Genomic DNA, 26100 nt, shown 5'->3' on the forward strand with positions numbered 1-26100 from the left:
GTGGAGAGGGCGGCTGGGGTCCAGGACTCCTGGGTCTGAGGGAGGAGGAGGTGGGGGAGGAAGGGAAACACTGGTCCTAGGAAATTGACATCCCCCCTTAAATTCTCCCCATTGCAGAAACTCCTAAAGGGAAAGTCTCCCCTCCATCTGCCCCTGAGGGACCCACGAAGGCCTGGATGCCAGGTGAGGGCCCCGCATCGTCCAGGTTCCCTCCCTCAGCCTGGCCCTGCCCGCCCCACCCAACCCGATGTGATACTACCTAACCCACCGCTCTTTCCACCTCACAGGGCACCCAGATGTGCTGCGAAAGGGAGTCCCAGGGGCTGGAAGGGGTTTGGGAAGCGGAAATAAACTGCCAAGCCGGGTCTGTCCTCTGGTTTGTGGAGAAGGAGCGTAGGGGCCACCAGGGGGCAGCTTGGTGTCGGGAACGGCAGTCCCTGGGGTCTGAGCCCCACCTGCTTAACCCTAGCGTCTGGGGTTCCAAGAGCTGAGAGTGGGAGACCCAGCTCCTCCGGATCCAGGAGTCTAGACTCCCAGACCCCTCCCCTCTCAGACCCAGGAGTCCTGCCCTCAGGACTTAGGAGTCCAGAGTCCCAAGTTCTCAGAGAATCAGGCATTCAACTCCCTTTCCCCAGCATGGAAAAAAAAAATTCCCGGACCCAAACCCAGTTATCCAAGGCAAAAAGACCCCACATTTCCTTGAGAGTTATTCGTACACCCAGTCTTCCCACAATCCATTCTCATCCCTCTCTCTTTCCTCCATGCCTCTTGGGAAACTTCTTCCAGAGGAGCAGTGCCTAAGTTTAAACAATCTGGCATCCCCTGAGCCCCTGCCCAGTGCCCAGTCCCAGGCCGGGCAATGCTGGGCATGTGGCAGTAATCGCTGCCCTCCTGGGGCTCACAGTCTGGTGGGGGAGACAGAACTGTCTCCAGGCCGTGGTGACACAGAGTGGGCAAAGCTGGGACGAGGGCAGCCCAGGGGGCTGCAGGAGCCTGGAGCAGACGGCTGACCCAGCCTGGGCAGTCAGGGAGGGCTTCCAGGAGGAGGGAACGTCTAAGCTGAGTCTGAAAAGATGAGAAAAAGGTATTTCAGTGTAAACAGAGCATGGACGCATGCGTCATGGATTTCGTTCCAAGCAACAGAAACCTCTGGGGCAGGGAGGGAATTGATTGAGAGGACTCGGGATCGCTCAGATTCCCAGGAGTGATTAGAGAGCCAGGATTGGAAAGTGATCAAGAACACGACGAACAGCTGGCCTCCACCCAGAGCTCAGCCACGATCACACCACAGAACCCGTCTGATGAGGATACACTGGTGCCCCAGTGACCACTGGACCCTGGTCATCTCTCTGCCTCTGCTGCCCCAGAAACAGGCTGTGTCTGCTAGCTGTTACGTGGAACAAATCACACTGAAACTTATCGGTGAACAACAGTAATCATGGTTGCAATGGGCCAGGACTGGGGGAAGGGCTCAGGATTTGGGGGGGGGTCTGGCTCAGGGTGCGATCAAGTGGCGCTGGCAGCGGGGCAGCTGGGGGCTGGACAGGCATCCCTCGGCAGTCTCAGACCTCTCTCCACGCTTGCTAGTTTGCACTTCCCCACAGCATGGCTGCCTCAGGGTAGACCGACTGCTTATATGGTGGCTGAAGCCTTCACAGAAAGTATTCCAGTGAAGCAGGCAGACGCCACGTGGCTTTTTCTACCCAACCTTGGGAGTCACGGAGCGTCGCTTCGTGCCGCATTCTAATGGTTACATGCGAGTCACAAAACTGCACAGAGAGGAGGGGACGTAGACCCCCATCTCTCAGTGGAAAGAGTGTCAACATCAGGTTGTTCACAAGTGTGTGTGGGGCGTCCCTGGTGGCGCAGCGGTTGGGAATCCGCCTGGCAATGCAGGGGACACGGGTTCGAGCCCTGGTCCAGGAAGATCCCACATGCCGCGGAGCCACTAAGCCCGTGCACCACAACTACTGAGCCTGAGCTCTAGAGCCCGCGAGCCACAGCTACTGAGCCTGCGTGCCACAACCACTGAAGCCCGCGCGCCTAGAGCCCGTGCTCCGCGACAAAGAGAAGCCACAGCAGTGAGAAGCCCGCTCCCCGCAGCTAGAGAAAAGCCCGCGCGCAGCAACAAAGACCCAACACGGCCAAAGCTAAAAATAATTAATTAATTAAAAAAAAAAAAAGAGCGTGTGGGATGAGAGCTATTGTCACAGCCATCTTTGGAAAGTAGAGTCTGCCCCAGCTGCCACAGCAGTAATAGATTAGCCAGGCTTTGTTTATTTGGCATTGCTAGTACATGATTCCAAAGTAATAGCGGGATTCGCCAAACTTAGGTCACCTGAGCTACAACGGAGGCAAACGGAGGAAAGAAACATTTGTCCTTACTGGTTTCAACAGAGGGTAACAGCCTTTCGGATGGCAGGGATTCTTTTCAATGTGGGAAGGGGATGCACATGCTAGTCAACCCTCCCTCCAAAAAGCCCATGACCATCCACCCCTTTGAACACTCAACATCCGTATGTATCCTTTGCTCTACACTTACATTCTCTTCCCCCAAAAGTTCTCTTTTTTTTAAATTTTTTTAAATTTTTGGCTGAGTTGGCTCCTCGTTCTGCATGCGGGCTTTCTCTAGTTGCGGTGAGCGGGGGCTACTCTTCGTTGCAGTGCGTGGGCTTCTCACTGTGGTGGCTTCTCTTTGTTGCGGAGCACGGGCTCTAGGCTCGCGGGCTTCAGTAGTTGTGGCTCCCGGGCTCTAGAGCACAGGCTCGGTAGTTGTGGCGCACGGGCTTAGTTGCTCTGCGGCATGTGGGATCTTCCTGGACCAGGGCTCGAACCCGCGAATCATCACTATCCTTTCTTTCTTTCTTTTTTTTGACAACGCTGCATGGCTTGTGGGATCTTAGTTCCCCAACCAAGGATTGAACCTGGGCCCTCAGCAGTGAAACCTCGGAGTCCTAACCACTGGACCACCAGAGAATTCCCTCATTTCATATTTTTGATGCTTTAACAAACCCGGAAACTTTCTGGGACCCAGAACCTTCCTGGGAACAAGATACGTATATTTTTATCAACACAAACTTTCAGTAGTTACATTTTTCAGTGCAAGTCTGGAATCATTGGGGAATAGACATTGCCCCTCCAAATTAAAACGTGTAAGCATCTACACATGGGACAGCATGGATGGAATTGGAAAATTCATTGATTCCACAAATACTTTCTCAGCTTCTTCTCATGCCGAGCACTGTTCTAGGCACTGGAGATATAGTGGTGAACCAAAAAAAGTTCCTGTTCTCTTGGAGCTTCTGTGCAAGACAACAGAAAATAAATATGTGGGGGTGATAAGTGCTACAAAGGAAAAATGTAGTGAGAGAAAGGGCTGGGATAGCAGGAGTTGCTAAATGAGATAGGATGGTCAAGGGAAGCTTTGTGATAAGGTGATAGAGTAGAGATTTGAAGCAAGTCAGGGAGGGAGCTATGGCAGGAAAGAATGTCCCAGGAGAGGAAAGAGCAAGTGCAAAGGCCCTGAGGCTGGAACACGCCTGGCGTTGGAAGAACAGCATGGAAGCAAAGAGACCGCTGTGGCAGGAACAGAGCTAGCGAGGGGGAAGAGAGGGGCAGATGGGGTCACGGAAGTAGAGGACCAGATCTAGGACCCTGTGTGCCACGGAGAGGACTTCAGCTTCTACTCAGAGTGACAGGAGCCGTGGAAGGGTGCTGAGCAGAAGAGCGACAGCAGCTCACTCGCATTTTAATGGGATCCCTCCGGCTGTTTTGTGGAAATAAATTGTAGGGGACAAAGGCAGATGATATTTCAGTACTAGTTTCTGCAAGTCTGCGAGGAACCGTGCTGGTATTTATGACTTCCCTCCTTCGTCCACACTCCGTAGAATCCTCACCTAGAATCTCAGCTGCTCGGACTCTTGAGGAAGGTGGAAGGCAGGGTGCTGATGAGAGGGCGCCTAGCGTCCTAAGCAGCAGGTACATGAGCCAGGGCCAGAGCAACAGGGGAGTGGGTGCCTGGGGTCACTGTGCGTAAGCTTGTCCCAGGGAGCACTTTTGTCTACGCGCGAGTTGTTTCCACGTGCGTCCTGCGATGATCTAGTGCGGGTGGGGTTTGCACGTGAGCCTGTGTGCTTCTGCGTTTGAGCCTTGCAAGCCTTCCCTGAGTGCCTGCTCCGGAGTCTGGCCTTTGCAGGGCGGTGTTGGGGACACAACAGTGACCGAAACAGCCCTGGCCCTCCCCTAACCGGCTCCCGGTCCAGTGGGGGAGACAGACTTGTCCCCAGACAGAGATGACCCAGAATGTGCAGGGCTGGGGTGGGGGAGCCCAGAGGAGGCGCCTGACTCGGCCTAGGGGAGCAGAGAGGGCTTCCTGGAGGAGGGGATGGTGCGGCTAATACTGAAAGGTCACCTCTCCCAATATAACAATTGCTCTCCTGTATGGACAAGGTAGCCTTGACCAGCCTAACCAATAACTCAGAGGCTGACCTGTAATCTAAGACTTCCCTGGTGTCTGACCGGTGACCACCCCACCCCCAGCTGATCAGAGGCCCGGGGAACCTCTCCCAGCATGACCAGCTGCCCCCTATTCTGACCAGTGTTGAGGGCTAGCTTCTCCCAGGTAACCAGTGAAATCTCACCCCCATCCCCCAGCCAGCATCTAGGGATTTTGTCCCAGTCAGGCCTGGTTTGTGAGGAGCTGTGCACAGTCTGATCTGTGATCCCAAGTCTGACCTGTGACCCTTCCTTCTGACCCATGGCAGGGGCTCATCCCTTCCCTCAGGTGCCCTGGCCTCCTCCCCTCCCCCACTCACCTGCTACTGCCAGCCGGATTCTCTTCCCCTCCCCCCAAAGTTGGGAGGGAGTGAGGGAAGAGAGAGGAAGGGGGGGTGGCATTCCTGGGATTCCCTGGATGGGGGGAAGAGAGGGAGGGCCCTACGGAGGAGAGCGGAGGAAAGTGCACCCCACGGCCCCAGTATCTATCACAGAGGCCTGGGCAGACCTGGGATTTGAAGACCATTCGTTACAAGAGATTGAACTGGTGGGTTCCAGGCCACTGGTCAGACAGGAAAGCAGCCTGGCGCACTGGCCACTGGGGAGGCTTCACGGGGCATACTGGGAGAAGCCGTTCTAGGCCTCTGGTCAGGCTGGGGATTGCTGGTTGGACTGGGGAGGCCAGTGCAGGCCACTCGTTGGACCGGGACCAGCTGTTTTAAAACGATGAGGCGAGTCCAGGCCACCGGCCATGGTGAGAACGAGTCCCCCGGTCAGATTGAGGGGGAGAGAGAGGGTCCGCGGTTGTCCATTGAGGTCCCCGCTCGGGACACCGGCTGGACTGGTCGGTCAGGGCACCCGCCGCGGGCGCTGGGCAACCTGAGCCTGACACCCCGCGGGCTGGGGGCGGCGGGAGCCCCGCTCCCGCCTGAGCGCTGGGAGGTCGTCTCCGGGCAGTGGGAGGTCCTGGCCCCGCGCCCGGCTTTGGGAGGGACGAGGGGGGCCGGGCGGGGCGGGGCGGGGCTACCTGGGGCGGGGCCTCCTCTCTCCAGCCCTGCGGCCGCCGAGCCCCAGCCCGGGCTCAGTTGTTTCCTCCTCTGCCGCCGCGCCCGCCGCCGCCACCCGCCACCTTGAACATGGAGCCCCCGGACGCCCGGGCCGGGGCGCGCAGGGGCCCGCGGCTGCTGGTGCTCGCGCTTCTGCTGGGGGCGCACCGAGGTATGGCTCGGGCTGAGAGCAGGGCGCGACTCAGGGGCGGTCCCTGGGGGACCCCGGGAAGGGAAGAGGGGAGGGGCTTTTACCAACCCAGGAAGCCTAACCTGGGGACCCCAGGGAGGAGGGATATGGGAGCATGGGGTGCCCTTCCCAGTGAGAGACATGGGGACAGCCAGGCAGAGGGGCTGGGGATCCACTGCAGTGGATTAGAGGCGACCTGAGAAGTCGCGGGACCCAAGAGCGCGGGCTCTCCTCTCCCTCCCCTACTCAGACCCTGGGATCTGCCCCCAGAGGTCCAGGCTTTCAGTGGCTGGAGCTTACCCCGGCACAGAAGAGACCAAAACAGATCTACCCGCTCAAAAGTTGCCAAGTTTTGAGAGGGTCAGGGACGCTGTGTCTAGAAACCAACAAGTTACGTGCATTTGAGCGTTCTCCCCCATGTAGCTTCAGAGCCCAGACTCAAAAGGACCCGCTGCCCCGCCTCCACCTCCATGGGAAAGGGCTGGGGCACCAGCCCTGACAGCGGAACCAAGTGTTTCCAAGTGACAGTGCCCCCTTCCCGGAGGCCCCAGATAATAAAATCCACACACCTGCATGGTGGTGGGAGGAGGGGAGGAGGCCCTGAGGCACTGGCAGCAGAGGGACAGAGAGATGAGAGAACTGGGGTAGAAAGAGATCTCTTCGTCCGCCCTTGCTGTCTGCCGCTCAGACCCAGCCTAGGGTACCAGCGTGGTCCCACCTCCCTCCCAGAGGGCAGGCCTGAGCCACAGGTGGGTGCCTGGGAATCCAGGCCCCTGGCACAAGCATGGCAAGTAGTGGGTCCCCAGGGGCAGAGCTGGGCCAGGCTGGGCGGGGAAGGGACCGGAGGTTCTAAGAATTGAGAGCTCAGGCCAGGATGCCAGCCCAGAGAGTGAAAGAGCCTGCTTTCCCGATGCAAGCAGCTCTATCTGCCAGGATCCTGGGACAGGAGTGCCGGCCCTCAGCTCCCTTCTCCCTTGGGACCCAGGATCCGGGCCCTCAACCCTGTACTGTTCTGAGGTGACACACTGCTCTCTCAAAGAGTCAGAGGGGCCAAGGAGCGGGCAGGGGGCTCGGGCAGGTCTGAGCCAGCCTGTCCCTCCCACATTCCTGAAACCTGCCCAGCCCTGTCCCCCTCACCGCGCCCACACACCCACCCTGCCTCAGCTCCGGCCCAGCCCCAGCCCCAGCCTCCCACTCCTGAGGGAAAGGGCCAGGGACAGGGCCGGGCCACATGGAGACTGAGAGAGACTCAGAGACCGGGAAACTAAGAGATGGAGACCCAGGGGGAGTGACACACCTGCAGAGGCGGCGATTAAGATGAGAGAGAGATGGTTATCCCACAGCACTGTGCCAGGCCCTATGCAAAGTGCTGGAGGCAAAGGAATGAGCCCACCCAGCCCTGCGCTTGAGGGGCATTTGATCTAGTGAGAAAAGCAAGGACAGACATGATTTGAGCCCAAGAGGATTGAATGGAGGCCACCGGGGCCCTGGGTGGCCCAGGGGAGGAGCGCTTAGTTCTGCAGGTGAAGGGCGGGATGGAGAGAAATGCTGATGGAATCTGAAGCTCAGAGGTGCAGAGATGACAGATGAAGGGAGAGAGGAGCTGGGTCCTGGGGGAGGGGCCAGGGGCCTGGACTCCTGGGTCCTGGGGAAGGAGGGGCGGGGGACCTGGACTCCTGGGTCCTGGGGGAGGAGGGACTGGGGGTCTGGATCCTGGGTCTGGGGGAGGAGGGGCTGGGGGCCTGCATCCTGGGTCTGAGGGGGGAGGGATTGGGGGGCCTGGATCCTGGGTCTGGGGGAGGAGGGGTTGGGGGCCTGGATCCTGGGTCTGGGGGAGGAGGGGTTGGGGGCCTGGATCCTGGGTCTAGGGGAGGAGGGGCTGGGGCTGAGGGAGGAAGGGTTGGGGGCCTGGATCCTGGGTCTGGGGGAGGAGGGGCCGGGGGCCTGGATCCTGGGTCTGAAGGGGGAGGGGTTGGGGGGCCTGGATCCTGGGTCTGAGGGAGGAAGGGTTGGGGGCCTGGATCCTGGGTCTGAGGGGGGAGGGGTTGGGGGCCTGGATCTTGGGTCTGAGGGAGGAAGGGTTGGGGGCCTGGATCCTGGGTCTGGGGGAGGAGGGGCCGGGGGCCTGGATCTTGGGGCTGAGGGAGGAAGGGTTGGGGGCCTGGACTCCTGGGTCTGAGGGCGGAGGTGCTGGGGGCCTGGACTCCTGGGTCCTGGGGGAGGAGGGGCTGTGTCTGGAAGACTACCTACTGGTGGTGGTGGGAGAGAGCTCAGTCGCCCTCCCGCAGGTGCCAAGGCTGAGGTGCGCCTGTCTGTGCCCCCTCTGGTGGAGGTGATGAGGGGGGAGCCTGTCACTCTGGACTGCACCCCTTTGGGGGCCCATGACCATTTCGTGCTGGAATGGTTCCTGGTGAGTGCTGCTGGCTGGGGGCCAGGGGATGCCAGAGGGGAGCCTGAGAGTCGGGGCGCAGTGGGGCTGCAGACGTTCATTCCCTCATCAGAGCCCAAAGGCCCCTAGACGCTCCGCCCAGCTGCCTTTCCATTTTGCAGGTGGGGACGTGGAGGCGCAGCAAGGGGGAGGCCCTCTCCAGGGTCCCCTGGTGTCCAGGCACAGCCGAGGCTAGAATGAGGACGTACCCCTCAGAGCGCTGGCTCTTGAGAGAGGACATGTAGAGGCAGACACCCAGAAAGCAAGAGCCTGGGGGGTGGGACCAAAGAGAAAAAGGAAAGAGAGGGGAGAGGGAGACAGGTGGGAACAGAGGGAGATGGAGAAAGAGGGAGCCAGAGAGAGGAAAATGTGACAACAGACAGGGAGCAGGGGTGGGAGGAGGGGTGGAGAGAGGAACAGAGGGACCAGAGAGAGAGAGAGAGAGAACGTGAGGCAAAGAGATCCACGGAGCAGCAGAAAGAGAGGAACATCGAGGAGGGAGGGCCGGGCTGGCCGGGCAGCCCCCAGCTGAGGCGCTCCTCCACCCACAGGCCGACCGTGCTGGGGTCCGCCGCCGCCTGGCCTCAGCCGAGCTGCACGGCACTGAGCTCCAGGACAAGGTGCACGACTCCCAGAGCCGCAGCCCACCATACCAGCTGGACTCCCGGGGCCGTCTGGTGCTGGCCGAGGCCCAGGTGGGCGACGAGCGGGACTACGTGTGCTTGGTGAAGGCGGGGGCCGCGGGCACCGCCGAGGCCACCGCGAGGCTCAGTGTGTTTGGTAAGTGTCGGGGCCCCCCCCCACTTGCTGCCCTGGGAAGGGGCAGGCCGGTGAGAACCCCGGGAAGGGGCTCCTCACATGACATTTCTCCCGTAGCGAAACCAGAGGCCACCGAGGTCTCCCCCAACAGAGGGACACTGTCTGTGATGGAGGATTTCGCCCAGGAGGTACCTCGGGCCACACCTTGATTCTAGGGTTCTGGGGGCGGAGGGGGCTGGGGACCTGGTCTCCTGCATCCTAAGGGCAGGAGGGGCTGGAGGCTTGGGCTTCCTAGTCTGAGGAATGGGGTGCTGGGAGCTGGACTCCTGCATCTGGCTGGGCAGAAACCCTAGGGAGGGGGACCCAGACTTCAGGGTCCTGGCTCCGAGCCCATTGCGGGCCTGTGTCTGCCCCAGATAGCCACCTGCACCAGTCGCAATGGGAACCCGGCCCCGCAGATCACGTGGTACCGGAACGGGCAGCGCCTGGAGGTGCCCATGGAGGTGAACTCCGGTGAGCGCGCGGGAGCCCAGCTAGACTCCCTGGGGGCTGCGGCGGAACGGGGCCGGGCTGGCTGACCCCCTCGTCCCTCCCTCTCTCCCAGAGGGCTATATGACCAGCCGCACAGTCCGGGAGGCCTCGGGCCTGCTGTCTCTCACCAGCACCCTCTACCTGCGGCTCCACAAGGCCGACCGGGACGCCAGCTTCCACTGCTCCGTGCACTACCGCCTGCCCACGGGCCGGCACGGCCGCCTGGACAGCCCTTCCTTCCACCTCACCCTGCACTGTGAGTCCGTGCCGGCCTCTGACCGCCCTGACCTTGGACTCTACACCTCACTGTGGCCTGACCCTCCAGGCAGACCCATGAACCGCCACTCCCCTCTGACCTTCCACTCCCTTAGCTCGTGGTGTAGTTCGTACTGGCTTCTGGCCTTTGACCTCTGAGCTCAAATGGTAGCACGAGCCCCACCCTGACTTCTGACGCCCCCCATAGCACCCTGAACCCCACGGAGTTTCATGACTAAACGTTTTGCCCCATCCTTTCACACCACATTGGGTCCCCTGAATCTCACATTGACCTGTCACTCACACCGACCTCTGACCCTTGACCTGTTCTCTCAGCCTATCTCAACCTCTGAACCTCTGACCTCGGGTCCCTGATCTCAGAATAAGTGCGAACCTGAGCCTTGAAAGATAGAACCTCAAAAAAAAAAAAAGAAAGAAAGAAAGATAGAACCTCTAACCTTTCACTGACCTCTCTCCCTTAATCCGGCCCTACCTTTTACACTTGACCCTTTTCATGAGTCTGCCCTTTCCCTTAGATCCCACAGAGCACGTGCAGTTCTGGTTGGGCAGCCCGTCCACTACTGCAGGCTGGGTTCGCGAGGGTGACTCTGTCCAGCTGTTCTGCCGGGGGGATGGCAGCCCCAACCCGGAGTACACGTTTTTCCGTCTTCAGGTAACTCACCCCATCATTCCCTTGGAACCGCCAACCTCTGACCTCTGCAACATACTCACCTGCACCAACTTCTGACCTTTCACGTGGGTGGTGCCTGGCTTAGCAGGGCACCTGTCCGGTGACCCAGGAGCTATCAGGACCTCTGACCTCTGGTTTGAGAGAGTCCTGACTCACCGTGATGCCTGACTTGGATGACCCCTGACCTAGCATGACCCTGCCAGCCTAAGGCATCTCCTGAACCAGGTTCCTCATTCCTGGTCCCCCAGGACAAGCAGGAGGATGTGCTAAAAACAAATCTCGAGGGGAACTTGACCCTGGAAGGGGTGCAGCGGAGCCAGAGCGGGACCTACGGCTGCAGGGTGGAAGACTACGACGCTGCCGAGGACGCAGAGCTCTCCAAAACCCTGGAGCTACACGTGGCCTGTGAGAGCCCTGGGAGGGCGGGAGGGGGTGCCTGGCACCAGCCGCCTCCTCACCCTCACCCCTCCGCGGCCCGCCTCCAACCCTTTCTGTGGTCCCTGCCCTGGTCCAGATGCCCCAGGCCCCTCCAGTTTCCCACACAAGGCAGCCAGAGAGCCCTTTCCAAAGCATAAACACCTAACCTTCCCCTGCTTGGAACCTGCCATGGCTCCCCAGTGCTCTCGGGAGAAAATCCACATGCCTCACCATGGCCTTCGAGGCCCACCTGGCTGGCCTCACCTTCGGCGGACCCTTCTTCCGGCCAAGGCATTCACCCCGTCACACCACAAGCTCCTCTCCTCTTTCCTACGATAACTCCCCATCCTCTCTACCATCCATTCTGGATCAATCTCATGGGTCCCAGTCTTCTAAGAAGCCTTCTCTGTCCACCTGCACCCAAGCCCTGTGTGAAGGCTCTGTCCCTCCTCCACGCTCCTCCCACCTCCCTTCCTGGGGCTAGACCCAGTGCCAGATGTTAGGGACAGCTCTGTGAACAAGACAGCCCAGTCCCTGCCACCACAGAGCTCCAGGTCCGGTAGGGGAGACAGATGGTAAACACTGAACAAGATACTTTGAGTAGCAATCCTGCGTCTACAGAGACTAACACAGAGGGATGGGATGAGGAATTGCCCGGCGAGCGGGGATTATTTTAGATCGGGGGTGTTGAAGGCTGCGTCCCTAGGAAGCAGATTCTGACTACAGGCAGGAAACTTACGGGGAGCGCCTTGGGATCCACACCTATTGGGGGGTGGGGAGGGGAAGGAAGCAGGATTGGGCAGGGGGGGAAGTTGGGCTTCAGTCTAAGGAAGACCTCGGTCGGTCCCGCAGGGCACTTGGAGGCTGGGATATCCCCAGCTGGGGCGTGGGGGCCAGGCCTTTATACCGCCCACGTCAACCCATTATTGGATGTGGGCTGCCTGGGGGAGGAGGGGACATGACCTTGAACGAGGGGCTCTCTGAGGCTCAGGCAGTTTCCAGAGCCGGCTGACAGCTGAGGGCTGACAGCTGACACCCTTCTCAACAGCTGGGGGAACAAATCCTTCAGTGCCGAAGGGGAAGCCTGAGTGTCCACAACAGAGGGTCAGAGAGGCCTCTCTGAGAAGGGGGAATTTGAGTAGGAAACCAAAGAATGGAATCAGAAATACAAAGAGCCAGAAAAGGAGCGTTCCAAGCCAAGGAAACAGCACATGCAAAGGCCCTGAGGCAGGACCCAACTTGGCATATACTGTAGAACAACAGGGAGAGAATAGGGTAGCTGGAGCTCCTGGGATAAGGGGGGAGGGTGGGAGATGAGGTTGAAGCAGTGGGCAGGGTCGACCAGGCAGAGTTTTTTGGCTTCATCAAGGAATGTGGCCTTGATGCCCACGGTACTGGGGAACCACCGCAGGATTTTAAGCAGAGGCAAGGGCTGACCAGTGTGTGTTTTGAAAAGATCCCCCTGGCTGCTCAGCAGAGGATGGACCAGAGAGGATAAGAGTCTTGCCCAGTAGGGAGACCAGTGAGGAGGTGACTGCAGCCATGAAGGCAGTTGGACCCTGGGGTCAGAGATGGAAAGAAGGGAGAAGATCCATTTGTGGGGCGCGGCGCAGAGCAGAGAAATATTTGCTAAAAGGATGGGTAGTACAGAGGAGAAGGCCAGGGTGTGGGTGGTAAGTCAAAGAAGGAGCGCCTCACACCTCCAAGGTTATCCATTAACCTTGGGCCCAGACATCAGCTCTGGAGGCAAGTGGCCGAGGTGGGCATGTATTTTGGAGTTAGATTCCTAGATCTGGGCTCCAGGGCCTGGCTGGGAGAGTGGAGAGTTCATGGCGCTGGGGAGAACTTGGCGTTCTCTGCTGACGATTGTCCGTTCACGTCTGCACCCCCAACAGCCCTGGAGAGTCCCTAGCCGAGTGGGTGAGGGTCCGGGGAAGGTGACAGTCTGTACCCCCCCTCCAGACCTGGACCCCCTGGAGCTCAGCACTGGGGAGGAGCTTTCCTTACCCCTGGGCAACAGCACAGCCGTGAACTGCTCCGTGCGAGGCCTGCCCACCCCAGCCCTACGCTGGACCAAGGTGAGAGGGAAAGACATCCCCCCAGCACAAGACCCCCCCGCTCCCATCGACCCCTCCCTTCTCTCACGGCCGGCCTGACCTTCTCTTTCTCTCCCCACCCAGGACTCGGTACCCCTGGGGGACAGCCCCACGCTCTCCCTCCGCTCCGTCACCTTCGATTCCGCCGGCACCTACACGTGTGAGGCCTCTATGCCCACGGTCCCCGTCCTTAGTCGCACCCGAAGCTTCGAGTTGCTGGTCCAAGGTTTGGGGGCGGGAGAACAGGGGTCGTGTGGGAGAGTGGGGGGCCAGGACCAAGCAAGACAGGGTCCACAGCTGGTCCTTCTCTCTCTCCTCGTTCTCTCTCCCTCTGTCCCCTTCCCCGGGGTGCCTCCCGCTCACCTCCTTCCCACCCCACCACCCGCAGGCCCACCGGAGTTAAGGGCAGAGGAGACTCAGCCCAAGGCAGAGGGTGGCTGGAGGGAAGGAAGTGAAGTCAGGCTGACCTGCTACGCACGCGGCTACCCAGAGCCCAAACTCAGCTGGAGCCAGTTGGGCGGCAGCGTAAGGGACCCTCCTCTGCATCCCGAACCCTCTGGCACCCTCCCCAAGTCCCTGCCCCCCAACGGTCCAAGCACTGTGTGTCACCCACCCCACGCCCCTTCGCCGACCACTTCCTCTTCACCTGTGCCCTCACCCGAGCCCTTGGCCCCGTGGGCCCAGGCCTGACACGAGCCTCCACAGCTAGCAGAGCCAGCCCCCGGAGGCCAGGGCTGGGTGAGCAGCTCCCTGACCCTGAAGGTGACCAGTGCCTTGAGCCGAGATGGCGTCTCCTGTGAGGCCTCCAACCCCTACGGGAGCGACCGGCACGTCTTCCACTTCGGCACTGGTGAGTGACCGCAGTGGTGGGACAGGAGCCGGGTGCGGGGCAGACAGCGCTGCTGGCTGACCGCCTCCCCCTCCGTCCTGCCCCGCAGTGGCCCCCCAGACCTCCCAGGCTGGAGTTGCGGTCATGGCCGTGGCCGTCAGCGTGGGCCTACTGCTCTTCATCGTGGCCGCCTTCTACTGCATGAGACGCAAGGGGCAACCCGGCTGCTGCCAGCGGGGGGAGAAGGGATCTCCGTGAGTGGCGTGCCACCTTGAAATTGACCTCTCGAACCCAGCTCTGACCTCACCCCCAACCTCTACCCCAAACCAACCACATCCCCAACTCCAGCTCCGTCGCCAGTAAGGTGCCGTCCCATCTCCGACCTCAGAGCTGATGCATGACCATGCCCTCCCCCATCCTCATCCCCAGCTACAGCCCCACCCAACCCATAAGCACCTCCCGACCCCTCCAAGCCCACCTTAACCCCAGTCCCATCCCCCGTCTCATCCCCACCTCTGATCCCAACCCCAACCCATAACTATGCCCAAACCCACCCCAACCCCAGTTTAACCCCATCTGTACCCCAGCCTCCTCTGCCGCGACTCCAACCCCAAACCCAGCCTATAACCGTCACCAAACCCGTCCCCGTCTAACCTCCATGTCTCCATCCTCAGCCCTGACACATAAACATCCCCATCTCCAACCCCAATCCTGACCATGCCCCAACCTCACCCCACACTCCAGCTTCCTGTCCATCCCCAGCCCCTCCCCCAGCCGCATCCTCAACTCCAGCCCGTACCCAGCACCAAAGGCAGCTTCAGCCACATGCCCATCCCCAAGGCCCCCCTGCAAACCCCATCCCGTTCCCATTCCTAGCTCCGAACCCATCCCCATCTGACCTCATCTCCAAGCACAGCCACACGGCCGCCCTCGGCTCCAGTCCACAGCCATCCCCACACCCATCCTCCAAACCGACCCCAGCGACATCACCAGCTCCAACTCCAACAGCATCTTCGACCGTGGCCTCAGCCTATACCCAACCCCAGTGCCACTACCACCTCCTACCCCATCCCGACCGTTCCCACCCATCCCCAAGTCCATCCCCATCCAACACACGCCGTGCACAGCTCTTTCCCTGGCCGTGACCACCTCCAACATGCTGCCTCCTCCCACTAGGCCACCTGGGGAACCTGAGCTGAGCCACTCAGGGTCGGAGCGGCCGGAGCAGACGGGCCTTCTCGTGGGGGGTGCCTCTGGAGGAGCCAGGCATGGGAGCAGGGGCTTTGGAGATGAGGTGGGTGAGGGCCTGGGCCGGGGGTGAGAGGGGAGTGCCGGGGGTGGCACAGCCTCTATGAGCCCAGGCTGACCCCTCCATCTTCTCCCCAGTGCTGAGCCCGAGGACCTCCCAGAGGCAGTCACTGAACCCGACCTGGAGTTGCGGGCACCAGAAAACCAGCCCTGCCCACGCCTCCGCCTGCCCCCGCCTTCCCGGCCTACCCTCATCCCTCTCGGGCCCTCCCTTCCTTCCTCTGTAGGCTGGGCAGGGACCACAGCAGCCCTACCGCTGCTGGGAGGGAGGAGACCTTCCTACAGGGAGTATGACTCTCCCAGGCCCCAGAATAGCTCCTGGACCCAAGCCCAAGGCCTGGCCTGGGACGAGACTCGAGGGTCGGCTGGCCGGGGCTATTTTTACCTCCTGTCTCCACTGCTGGTCCCCCCACCTGACGTCCTGCTGCAGAGTCTGACACTGGATCCCCACCTCACCCCCACCCCTGCCCTCGCCCCCTCATCTGTGGACACTGGAGTCTGGAATAAATGCTGTCTGTCACGTGGACACCATCCTGTGGCCAGAGCCTCCTCGGGGGGATGAAAGGGGAAAGAGGCGCAGGTGATGTTCCCCTCCCCCCTGGCCCTCCCGCCCCCTTGCTGCACCTCGGGAGAATCTGATGTCACGGAGAAAGAAATGAGAGAGAGAGAGAGAGAGAGAAAGAAGCGACTCAGCTGGTTGAGGGTGGAGGAGAGAGGTGCTGGGGGTCCAGAGGGAGGTGAGCCTGGCCCCTGAGGACCAGTGCCTATTTGCGGGGTGGGGTGCCGCCCCCTTAAGTAAAAGTTCCCAGTCTCTCTTGCCAGAGACCCAGGGGAATTGAAGTTTCCAGAGGAAAAGCTCTCTCTGAGCCGTAGAGTGGGTGGAATTAGGGATTTAGCTGTCTACTCTGAGGGTGGCCTGGTGCCAGCAGTTGAGGACTCCCTGGGGGAGGAGGGGTGACTTGGAGGAACCCCAGTGAAGGGGCCTGGGGCAGAGAGAAGAGAGGGTAGAAACGGCAAGGCCAGCTAGAGAGACTTACTGAGGCAGAGGAAGAGGGATTTGAAAGGAGGATAGAGAGGCTTAAGGGGAGGTAGAGGGATGGACTGGGGCGGCTCAGAGAAGAGAGAGAGCCATTGAGTCAGACAGAGATTTGGGGAGAGAGGCAAAGACAGACTAATACAGGCATACCTTGGACCTATTTCCAGTGCAGTTCCAGACCACGGCAATAAAGCAAATATCACAATAAAGCGTGTCACATGAATTGTTTGGTTTTCCAGTGCATGTAAGTTATGTTTGCATTATACTGTAGTCTAGTAAGTGTGCAATAGCGTTATGCCAACAAAAACAATATGGGACTTCCCTGGTGGCGCAGTGGTTAAGAATCCGCCTGCCAATGCAGGGGACACGGGTTCAAGCCCTGGTCAGGGACGATCCCACATGCCGCGGAGCAACTAAACCCGTGAGCCACAACTACTGAGCCTGAGCTCTAGAGCCCGCGAGCCACAACTACTGAAGCCCACGCACCTAGAGCCCGTGCTCCACAACAAGAGAAGCGACCACAATGAGAAGCCCAGGCACCACAACGAAGAGTAGCCCCCGCTCGCCACAACTAGAGAAAGCCCGTGCACAGCAACGAAGACCCAATGCACCCAAAATAAATAAATAAATTTATTTTAAAAACCAAAAAAACAATGTACATACCTTAACTAAAAAACACATTCTTGTTAAAAATACTAATCATCATCTGAGCCTTCAGTGAGTCCCAGCAGTCACATCAAAGATCACTGATCACAGATCACCAGAACAAACAGAATAACAATGAGGAAGTTTGAAATATTGCAAGAATTATCAGCAGAGACAGGAAGCGAGCCAAGGCTGTTGGGAAAATGGCGCCAACGGACTCCCTCGACACAGGGTGGCCACGAACCTGCAGTTTGTGAAAAATGCAGTATCTGGGAGGCGCAATAAAGCAAAATGCCGTAAAGAGAGGTAGGCCTGTAGAGACAAAGACAGAAACACAGAACTGGGATTCAGAGAGATCCTCCCAGTTAGAAAGGAAGAGAAAAAATGTTTGAAAGGAGCAGCTCCGAAGCAGGAGGAGGGGGCTGGGTGGGGATGGCGGACGGACACGTGTGACTTTGGGCAAGTGACTTCACCTCCCTGAGTCCATCAGATGGAGACAAATCACACTTGGGCTGTGAGACGTGAGAGCAGCCATCCCTGTGCCATGCATGCTGGGAGGTCTCTGCAGGTGACCCCACCCCCTGTCATCGGTTTACTCAGCCACGAAGTGGACCAAATGGGATCTGTGGCCGTGCGAAGTTGGACGCCCAGAGGCCCCAGAGCAGAAGGGCTCACAGTGGCCGAATAAAGGTGCTCAAAGCCCATGGTTTATTGAATCAGATTAGAACAAACGTGAGAAGCAAGAGAGTTGGGGCGCAAGCAATCAAAGGGCCCCCTGCCTGACCTCTGGTGTCCATATGGCTCTCTTGTCCTTTCACTGTGGTGTGGTCTCCATGCCCAGAGTCGAGGGGGAGCCAGGAGGCTCTGCACCCAGAAGACGCCAGGGCCACATGGGGGCAAATGTGCTCGGCCACACCTGCAGCTGGAGGAAAATGTGCTTGGTGGCCATGGCTTTTACCTGCATGGCATACGTGGGCGCAGGACTCACCAAGCAGAGCGAGAGTCACCAGCGAGAAATACCTTAAGGACTCTCAGATACTTGGGGCTTACTCGATCTTTCCATCCTTCCCCTCTACGTTCAGCTCACTTTTTTAATCCAAGTATAGTTGATTTACAATGTTGTGTTAGTTTCTGCTGTACAGCAAAGTGATTCAGTTATACATATATATACATTCTGTTTCATATTCTTTTCCACTATGGTTTATCACAGGATATTGAATAGAGTTCCCTTGGACCTTGTTGTTTATCCATTCTATATGTAATAGTTTGCGTCTGCTAATCCCAAACTCCCAATCCATCCCTCCCTCCCCAGCTGAATATTCTTTTAAAAAAAAAATACAGCAGGGCTTCCCTTGTGGCGCAGTGGTTAAGAATCCGCCTGCCAATGCGGGCGACACAGGTTCGAACGATGGTCCGGGAAGATCCCACATGCCGTGGAGCAACTAAGCCCGTGCGCCACAACTACTGAGCCCGTGTGCTGCAACTACTGAAGCCTGTGTGCCCAGAGCCCGTGATCCGCAACAAGAGAAGCCACCACAATGAGAAGCCCGTGCACCGCAACGAAGAGTAGCCCCCCCCCCCCCCCGCTCACTGCAACTAGAGAAAGCCCTCATGTAGCAATGAAGACCCAATGCAGCCAAAAATAAATAAATAAAATAAAAAAAAATACAGCAGACACACATAAAAATCATAGGGTGGTTGGGAGAATTTGATAACTGTGGAAAGTGTTTGGTACAAAGCCTTGCACAGAGCATGTGTTCATTATTATTATTGTTATTATTATTATCATATCATCATTAATGGAAAATGGAGGGACAGAAAGAAAAGCAAGGAAGGGACCAGGTGGAGAGAGGTACCACTCTAAGGACAGATATTGGTGAAGGGGGATTTGGGGAGCTGGAGAGGGAGTGAACAGATGGCTGGGGGAGGGGAGAAAGGGGACTCCAGGGAGGAAGGGGTGCTCTGCCCAGCACCTGGTCCCCGAGTTAATGAAGGGAGGGTCCTGGCCTGTCTCCCAGTAGGGCATATATTTGCATAAGGTCCCTTATCTGCATGACATCCCAGGCAATTTGCATACAGATGGTAGCCTTCGCCCTCCTCAGTCTGACCCCTCCTCCCACCTTGGCCACGGGTCTGGTGGAAGGGGAGAGAGGGAGGAATGAACCACCAGGATCTGGGGCTCCAGCAAGTGAAGGCAAGTTTGGAGTGGACTCCCCTTGCTCCTCAACTTTCTGTGGCTCCCTATTGCTTTCAGGACCTGCTAAGGTGTTGCCCCTCACACACCCACTGCTCTCTCTCTCACACCTTGTGCCTTTGTGACTTTACTATTCCTCCCACCTGGAACGTCCTTCCTCATTTTCTCCAGCTGTAACAAGGCTTGCCTGTCCTTCAAAGCCAGGACATCTTGAAGAATTCTGACAAGTTTTCACTCCCTGTTCCTTGCCCTTGGAACTTTACTGGAATTTGTGCCACCTCTGGACTCGTGCAGATTTTATTAGTAAAGATATGCTTCATTGAAAGTGACAAAAAACTGAAGCCAGAAAGTTGTGTAAGTGAAAAGGGAAAATTATTCACTCATATAACCAGGAAGATCAAAGGCAAAGGCTGACTACCTTCAGGCATAGCTGGATCCAGGGGCTCAAATAGTCTCATCAGAAAACTGTCTTTTTCTTTTTTTTTATAAGGGAGGTTTATCCTTTTTTTTTTTTTAAATTTATTTTTGGTTGCATTGGGTCTTCATTGCTGCAAACAGAGGCTACTCTTCGTGGCGGTGCGCGGGCTTCTCATTGCCATGGCTTCTCTTGTTGCGGAGCACGGGATCTAGGCACGTGGGCTTCAGTAGCTGTGGCACACGGGCTTGGTTGCTCCACGGCATGTGGGATCTTCCCGGAACAGAGCTCAAACCCGTGTCCCCTGCATTGGTAGGTGGATTCTTAACCACTGCGCCCCCAGGGAAACCCAGAAAGCTGTCGTTTTCCATTTCTCAGCTCTGCTGTCGTCCACGCACGGACAGGGTCTTTTGCCTCTGGAGGCACCTATAGTACCAGATTTCTACCCTACAAGTTTAGCAACCCCCATCAAAAGAGGGTGTCCCTTTCCTATTAGTTCAAGCAGAAGTCTCAGGGCTAATTCTTATTGGTCAGGAATGGGCCCCACCCCCATCACTGAACCAATCCCTGTGGCCAGGGGATCGAATGCTCTGATTGGCCAGGACTGGCCAGGCTCACTCTGAACCAGAAGGGCTTAGTATGGAAGAGGTTACTGGGCGGGTAAAATACTTGGCATCAACTCCCCAGCTCCATCAGGAAGCCTTTGGCCCTGTGCCCCTACCTCCTGGTGGTTATGGCTCTTCAGTGAACTGTCACCTCTGAGACTCCTTGACACTGGAAATTAACTCCCCAGGTATGAGACCCACCCAGTCATTTGTCAACAAACACACAGGCAGTGCTCAACCTTGTCCATGTGACCGGGGGCATGAAACTCTAGCCTACCACCCTCCTGGGCCTTCCCTCCTGGGCTCACCCCAGCTCACAAAGAATAGCCAGGAGACAGCTGAGCACGCTCCTTGACAGACCAGGAGAAGAATGGGTGCTAAGGGGGGCTTCCTGGAAGAAGTCTCCCTGGGGACTGGTTATTTTATTCAAGGGAGAAATGGGGGAAGGGAGAGAATTTTACAAAGCAAGTTAGTAGCAAAGATGGCACTAACCCAAGAGATCCTGACCTTAGTCTGGCCCCAGATGAGGAGAAGACAGAGAGTTCTAGAGAGAATTTATTATGTACCTACAGTAGTTCTCCCTTATTTGTGGAGGGTATGTTCCAAGACCCCCAGTGGAAACATAGATTGTACTGAACCCTACATATACAATGTTTTTTCCTATACATACATCCCTGTGACAAACTTTAATTTATAAATGAGGCACAGTAAGAGAATATCTGAATTGCCAGCATCTTTTTTTTTTTTGGCCACGCCCTGTGGCATGAGAAATCTTATTTCCCCCACCAGGGGGCGAACCCGTGCCCCCTGCAGTGGAAGCATGGAGTCTTAACCACTGGACCGCCAGGGAAGTCCCCAGCATTGCTATTCTTGTGCTTTGGGGCCATTATTAAGTAAAATAGGGTTACTTGGACATAAGCACCGTGATACCGCCGCAGTCGATCTGATAGATCTGATAACAGAGACGGCTACTAAGTGACTCACAGGCAGGTAGTGTATAAGTGAGGGTATGCTGGACAAAGGGATGATTTACGTCTAGGGCTCGAGACTTCACCACGCTACTCAGAATGATTTAAAACCAATGAAGTGGGCTTCCCTGGTAGCGCAGTGGTTAAGAATCCGCCTGCCAGTGCAGGGGACACAGGTTTGAGCCCTGGTCCGGGAAGGTCCCACATGCCACGGAGCATCTAAGCCCGTGCGCCACAACTACTGGAAGCACCACAATGAAGAGTAGCCCCCGCTCGCCGCAACTAGAGAAGGCCCGCCTGCAGCAACAAAGACCCAACGCAGCCAAAAATAAATTAAAATAAAATTTAAAAAAAAAAGATGAAGTTTTATTTCTGGAATTTTCCATTTGATATTTTCAGACTGTTGTTGACTGTGGGGTAACTGAAAACGCAGATAAGAGGGGACTACTGTATTTGTCCAGCTGGCCTCACACCAGACTAGTGTCGAGTCTGAGAAACACATTGTGGGGAGCTCCCAGTCTGCTACTTCCTTGCTGGGTAGCGTGGGGCAAATGATCACTCTGTGTTCTGTGTACTTTTCAGTGAAATGGGGATCATAAGTGTCCCCTTCACGGGATTCTTGTGCGGAATTAACTGACAAGTAGCAAACCCTTTGACTTTGGGTCCAGTCACTTCAGCTCTCTTTGTGCCTCAGTTTCCTCATCACACAGGGTGCTGTGGGGGTTATTTGAGATAATACTTGTAGCGCACTTGGATCAGTGCCTGGCACATAGTAAGTGCTAAATACATTTATTAATAGCATTTTTACCAAGACGTGAATGCCGGTCAGTAAGAGTCTCCACCATGTAAGATCTTGCCCTTCTGATGGGAAAAACTCAGGTGCGTGGCAGGTGGGAAGGGAGGACAAGTCTATGGGGGTCCTCTTGGTAGGGCAAGAAGCTCCCAAGCATCTGCCCCCAGCTGATCCGCTCCTTTTCAGAGGAACTGGAACGGAGGGATTTCAGGCGCTCGGTGGCATCCCCTCCCTCGGCCTCCTGTTTCCCGCCCTCGTCCCTACACGCTGGGCGGCCTCACCAGCTCCCCCGGGCAGTCCAAGGAATGTGAAGAGGTAGGTGGGGGTGGGGAGGAGCGGGAGCCGCCGGGGAGAGACAAAGGGGCCGAGTCAGAGCCAGAGACACAAAGACGCGAGGAGGCTGGGAAGATAGAAGTGGGACAAGGACACGGGGAGGGACCAGCGGAGTCTGGAGGCCCGATCCTAGCCCAGCCCCGCAGGGCCAGCGGAGCGCCAGGGGTGGTCTCTGCTGCCCCCTGGCGGAAGGCTGCGGTAAGGAGACGGTGCGGACCAGATGCAGGAGAGGACTGGGGAATGCAGGGAGCGAGAGAGAGGTCAAGAGAGACGCAGAGAGAAACAAGAGATACCGAAAGAGACACAGAAACCCACAGAGAGACAGAGGGACAGAGAAAGACAGAGATAGAAACATACAGAGAGACACAGACGCAGAGAGAGACACAGATGCAGGGAGCGAGAGAGACAGAAACACAGAGAACAAAGTCAAAGGGATGGAAAGAGACAAGGAACCAAGTGACACAGAAACAGTGATAGAAGAAGACACCAGGAAGAAAGAGACCAGAAACACTAAGAGACACGGAAACGTGAAGACTGAAAGACCCAGAGATAAACACAGGGACGGAAAAAGAGGCAAAGATAGACACAAAAACAGAGACACTAAAAGAGACAGAGAGAAATCTAAAAAGAAACGACTCCCAGAGTCGCAGGCAGAGATTGAAAAAGATGAAGATAGGTTGAGAGGCGTACAGACCGGAGAGACAGTGGCCCCGGGGAGAGAACTGGGGAAGTCTCGAGGCGGGGAAGGGGGTGGGGGTGGGCTCTCAGCGTGGGGGCGGGGCTCCAGAGGGGCGAACCTATGAGAACCCACGTGCCTCACGCGGGTGTGACGAGACGGCCAGGACTAATACTGAAGGGGGCGGGGTTAGGATTTTGGGCGGGACCGAGGCCAGGGTATACTTAGCTCCTGGGAAGGGGAGGGGCAGACTACCTGGAGAACGAATGGGAGAGGCCGTGTTGGGGGGCGGGGCTTCACGGAGGCGGGACGTTCGGAAGCCCCTAAGCGTACCCCGTTAGACAGGGGGCGGGGCGCGAGGACAACCTCTGGTGTAAGGGGGCGTGGGTAGAACACTAAGGGGCGGGGTTTGAACGCTAAGAGAAGGCATAGATAGAATTCTGGGACAGGGGGGCGGTGACCAAAGAAACCTGGGAGGGGCGGACAGAGAATCCTGAGGAGCAGCGGGTGTAGGTAGAATCCTACGACAGGGAGGGAGAGGAATGCTGGGGGGCGGGGCGGGAGTGGAATCCCAGGAGGGGGCGGGGTCAGACCAGCATGAGGGGGCGTGGCCCGAGCCTAAGAGCGGCTCGGTGCCCGGGGGAAGAAGGGGGTGGGTCCTGTGACGTCAGCGAGTCCGAAGCCAGAAAGAAGCCGGGGGCCGGGGGCGCTGAGCCGGGAGAACCGGACCGCGAGAGCAGAGACGGGAGAGCAGAGCGCGGCGGGAGCCAGCCGGGAGCCGAAGCCACTCAGGCACCTGCGCGTCTGCCCAACCGATCGGCGCACGCAGAGTGGCCTGCAGGTCCCCGCCCGGGCCCAGTCCCTCCCCGGGCCCCCCATGGCCCGGGACGCAGCCCTCCCGCCGTCGAAATTGTCGCCGCTGAAGCTGCCTCTACTGCCATTGCTGCTGCTACTGCTCCGGGAAACCGGTGAGAGACCGCAGGCGCCTCCCCGCCGCGCGCGAACCCATCCCCTTCCCTACCCCCAGCAGGAGGGTGGCGATGATGAGGCGAGACCACCCCCCTTTCCTTCACCCAGAGTTGGGAGTCTGAGGCCCGGGGAGAATTGAGGGCAGGGAGCCAGATGCCGAGGTCCTCGAGAGGGGCGGGGAGCTCGGACTTTGGGTCCCTTAGAGGGCCAAGAGTGATAATTCGGGCGACCTGGGGAAGGGCCTGCGAGCTCCAACCCCGAGCCCGAGAGTGCTAAAGGCTCTGACTCCCGGGCCCCAGAAAAATTAGGGGCTGAGGGCTCTATCTCTTGGGTCCCAGGAAGAATGAAGGCTAGGGGCTCTGTCTACTGGGGTCCTGGTAGAATTGGGGTCAGGAAGGGCTCAAACTTGTGGGTTCCAGACTGTGAGCACGGGGCTCTGTCTCCTGGGTCCCAGACAGAATTGGGGGGAGGGGAGGGCAAAAGGCCCTGTCTCCTGGGCTCCAGATTTAATTGTGGGCATTGGAATGTCTCCTGAGATTCAGACATAAATGTGGGCAGAAACCCTGACTCTTGGGTTATAGATATAATTAAGGGCCGGAGGCCCTGTCTGGAAGCTGGAGGCTCGGTCGGCTGTGTCCCAGGTAGATTAAGGAGGCCGAGTCCCGCCGGCTGGGACACTTCCCTTTCCTTGAGAGCCGTCGGCGGGGCATCCCTGGGGAAGTTTTCCGGGTTTCACTTTCGCCGAGCCAGGGCAAGGCGGGGGCGGGCGCTCTCCTGGCTCCCGGTCCCGGACTCCCGGTTTCGGGACCTTATCTTTCCTCTAGTCGCGCCTTTGTCCTAGGAGCCGCAGCGGGAGGTGGACGCGAAGAGATGCCGCCCTAATCCGCTGTCTCTCCCTCTGCTCGGCCCACCCCCCGCCTCCCGTTTCCCCCACCTCCCCTAGGGGAGGGGTGCAGCCCCGGGAGAGGGAGGGGATGGGAGGAAGCAGGTGAAGGAGGCTCTGGCCCCGCCCCTTTGCAGGTGACCCGGCTGTTTATTCCCAGCTAGAAATTCAGGACACTGGAGTTTCCCAAAGGTTTGCCAGAAACTACGGAGGGAGCTTGCGGGACCCCTGGTCTTTTTTTCCCAGCATGTGTCTGAATTGTCTCCCAGCTTTGACCCAGAACTTTGTACTGACTCTTCCATCGCCTGCCTCTCCCTCTGTGTCAGAAATAGGGAGATAAAGTCAGAACCTGCCACCTCTGTGAGAATGCTCAGAATCCACCCGTCCTTGGGCCAGACATTGACTCGGTGCGTGATCTCATGGAAGGCTCTTGATCACCCTGGAAGACAGGTCCAGTTCCTGTTCCCATTTTGCAGATGAGGAAACAGAGGCTTAGAAAGGGCAAGCCACTTTCCCAGGGTCCACAGCCAGTCTGCAGACTTCAGAGCCTTTCTTGCCTCTGCCCCGCCTGGTGGGCTTCAGAAAGTGTTTCTGAGCCTCCATTTCCTCCTTTGGAAAACTGAGATAATTCCTTCCCTGCGGGGCCATTGGAGGAATCTAGAGGTCCCACTGGTCCCCGGGGGGGGGGGGGAGCTCTTAGCACCTGAGGAGGAGGTCTTCCCCTTTCCTGACCCTCCATCCTTGTGCCTTTTCTCTCTGCTCTCCCTCCCCTCCTTCCCTCACTTTCTCTCCCCGCTTCCTCTCTCCATTTCTCACCCTCTCCCTCTGCTCCTCTGGCTCTCTAATCTCTCTCCAAGCTCTTTCTCTCCTCCTTTCTTGCCCTCTCTCTCCCCTTTCCATCCATCTCTGTTTCCCTGTCCCTGGCTCCTCTGCCTTCCCCCTCCTTGGCCTCCACGGAATGAGGGTGCACCACCTGGGCTTCCTGCTGTGGCTGCCCTCCCCAGTCCTCCCAGCTTTCACTGCTCATCCATGTCAGCCAGGCAGCCCCACGGTAGCGGAGGGGGATGGGAGGACAGGGGACTGCCCGCCTGCTGTCTCTTCTTGTTAAGGAAGGGGGACTGGACAGGGGAGAAGTAAGGGTGGGTCTGCTCAAATCCTAGGGGGAGGAGAGGGGAGAGAGGGATACAGGGAGAGGCTGGAGATAAAGGGATGGGGACAGAAGCCAATAGAGGGAGGGCATCAGAAACAAATTTAGGGATGGGGTCAGAGACACATACAGGAATGGAACCGAGAGGTGGGGGAATGAAATGCAGCCACAGGGATGGGGCAGTGTGGGAGTGGGAGCCGGGGGGTAAGGGAGCTGGAAGGACATCTGGATAAAGGCAGGAACAGCATAAAGAGAGAGACAGACGTTTGGTGACAGGCAGGGGGCCCAAAAGACCCCAGCCAGTCAGTGACGGCGATGCCATGACCCAAGGAGGTCGGGGCACAGGCGACCCTCAAGGCCAGCAGTGTGTGGGGGCCACGGGGAGTGGTGGA

The 26100-nt window shown here is 57.9% G+C and overlaps 2 protein-coding genes across 7 annotated transcripts in view; both read left to right on the forward strand.

The window, feature by feature from the left end:
- The first annotated feature begins 5580 nt into the window (after positions 1-5580).
- On the forward strand, positions 5581-15678 carry BCAM (basal cell adhesion molecule (Lutheran blood group)). The gene is made up of 15 exons (XM_079907673.1): positions 5581-5712; positions 8019-8140; positions 8710-8938; positions 9035-9105; positions 9334-9430; positions 9522-9704; positions 10240-10376; positions 10643-10799; positions 12774-12889; positions 12992-13133; positions 13296-13432; positions 13613-13757; positions 13846-13990; positions 14913-15030; positions 15123-15678. The coding sequence occupies exons 1-15, from the start codon at positions 5631-5633 to the stop codon at positions 15126-15128; spliced, it is 1887 nt and encodes a 628-aa protein (XP_079763799.1). The 5' UTR covers positions 5581-5630; the 3' UTR covers positions 15129-15678.
- Positions 15679-23370: 7692 nt separating this feature from the next.
- NECTIN2 (nectin cell adhesion molecule 2) overlaps positions 23371-26100 on the forward strand; it is a 28227-nt gene continuing 25497 nt past the window's right edge. For 5 of the 6 annotated variants that reach the window (XM_079908711.1, XM_079908712.1, XM_079908713.1 and 2 more), the window contains exon 1: positions 23371-23677. In XM_079908711.1, coding sequence (XP_079764837.1) covers positions 23587-23677 — 91 coding nt within the window. In that variant the 5' untranslated portion in view covers positions 23371-23586. The remainder of the gene's footprint in view (positions 23678-26100) is intronic. The other variant, XM_079908715.1, reaches the window with a different exon arrangement.

This window comes from Stenella coeruleoalba (assembly GCF_951394435.1).
Source record: "Stenella coeruleoalba genome assembly, chromosome: 20".
Taxonomy (NCBI): Eukaryota; Metazoa; Chordata; class Mammalia; order Artiodactyla; family Delphinidae; genus Stenella; species Stenella coeruleoalba.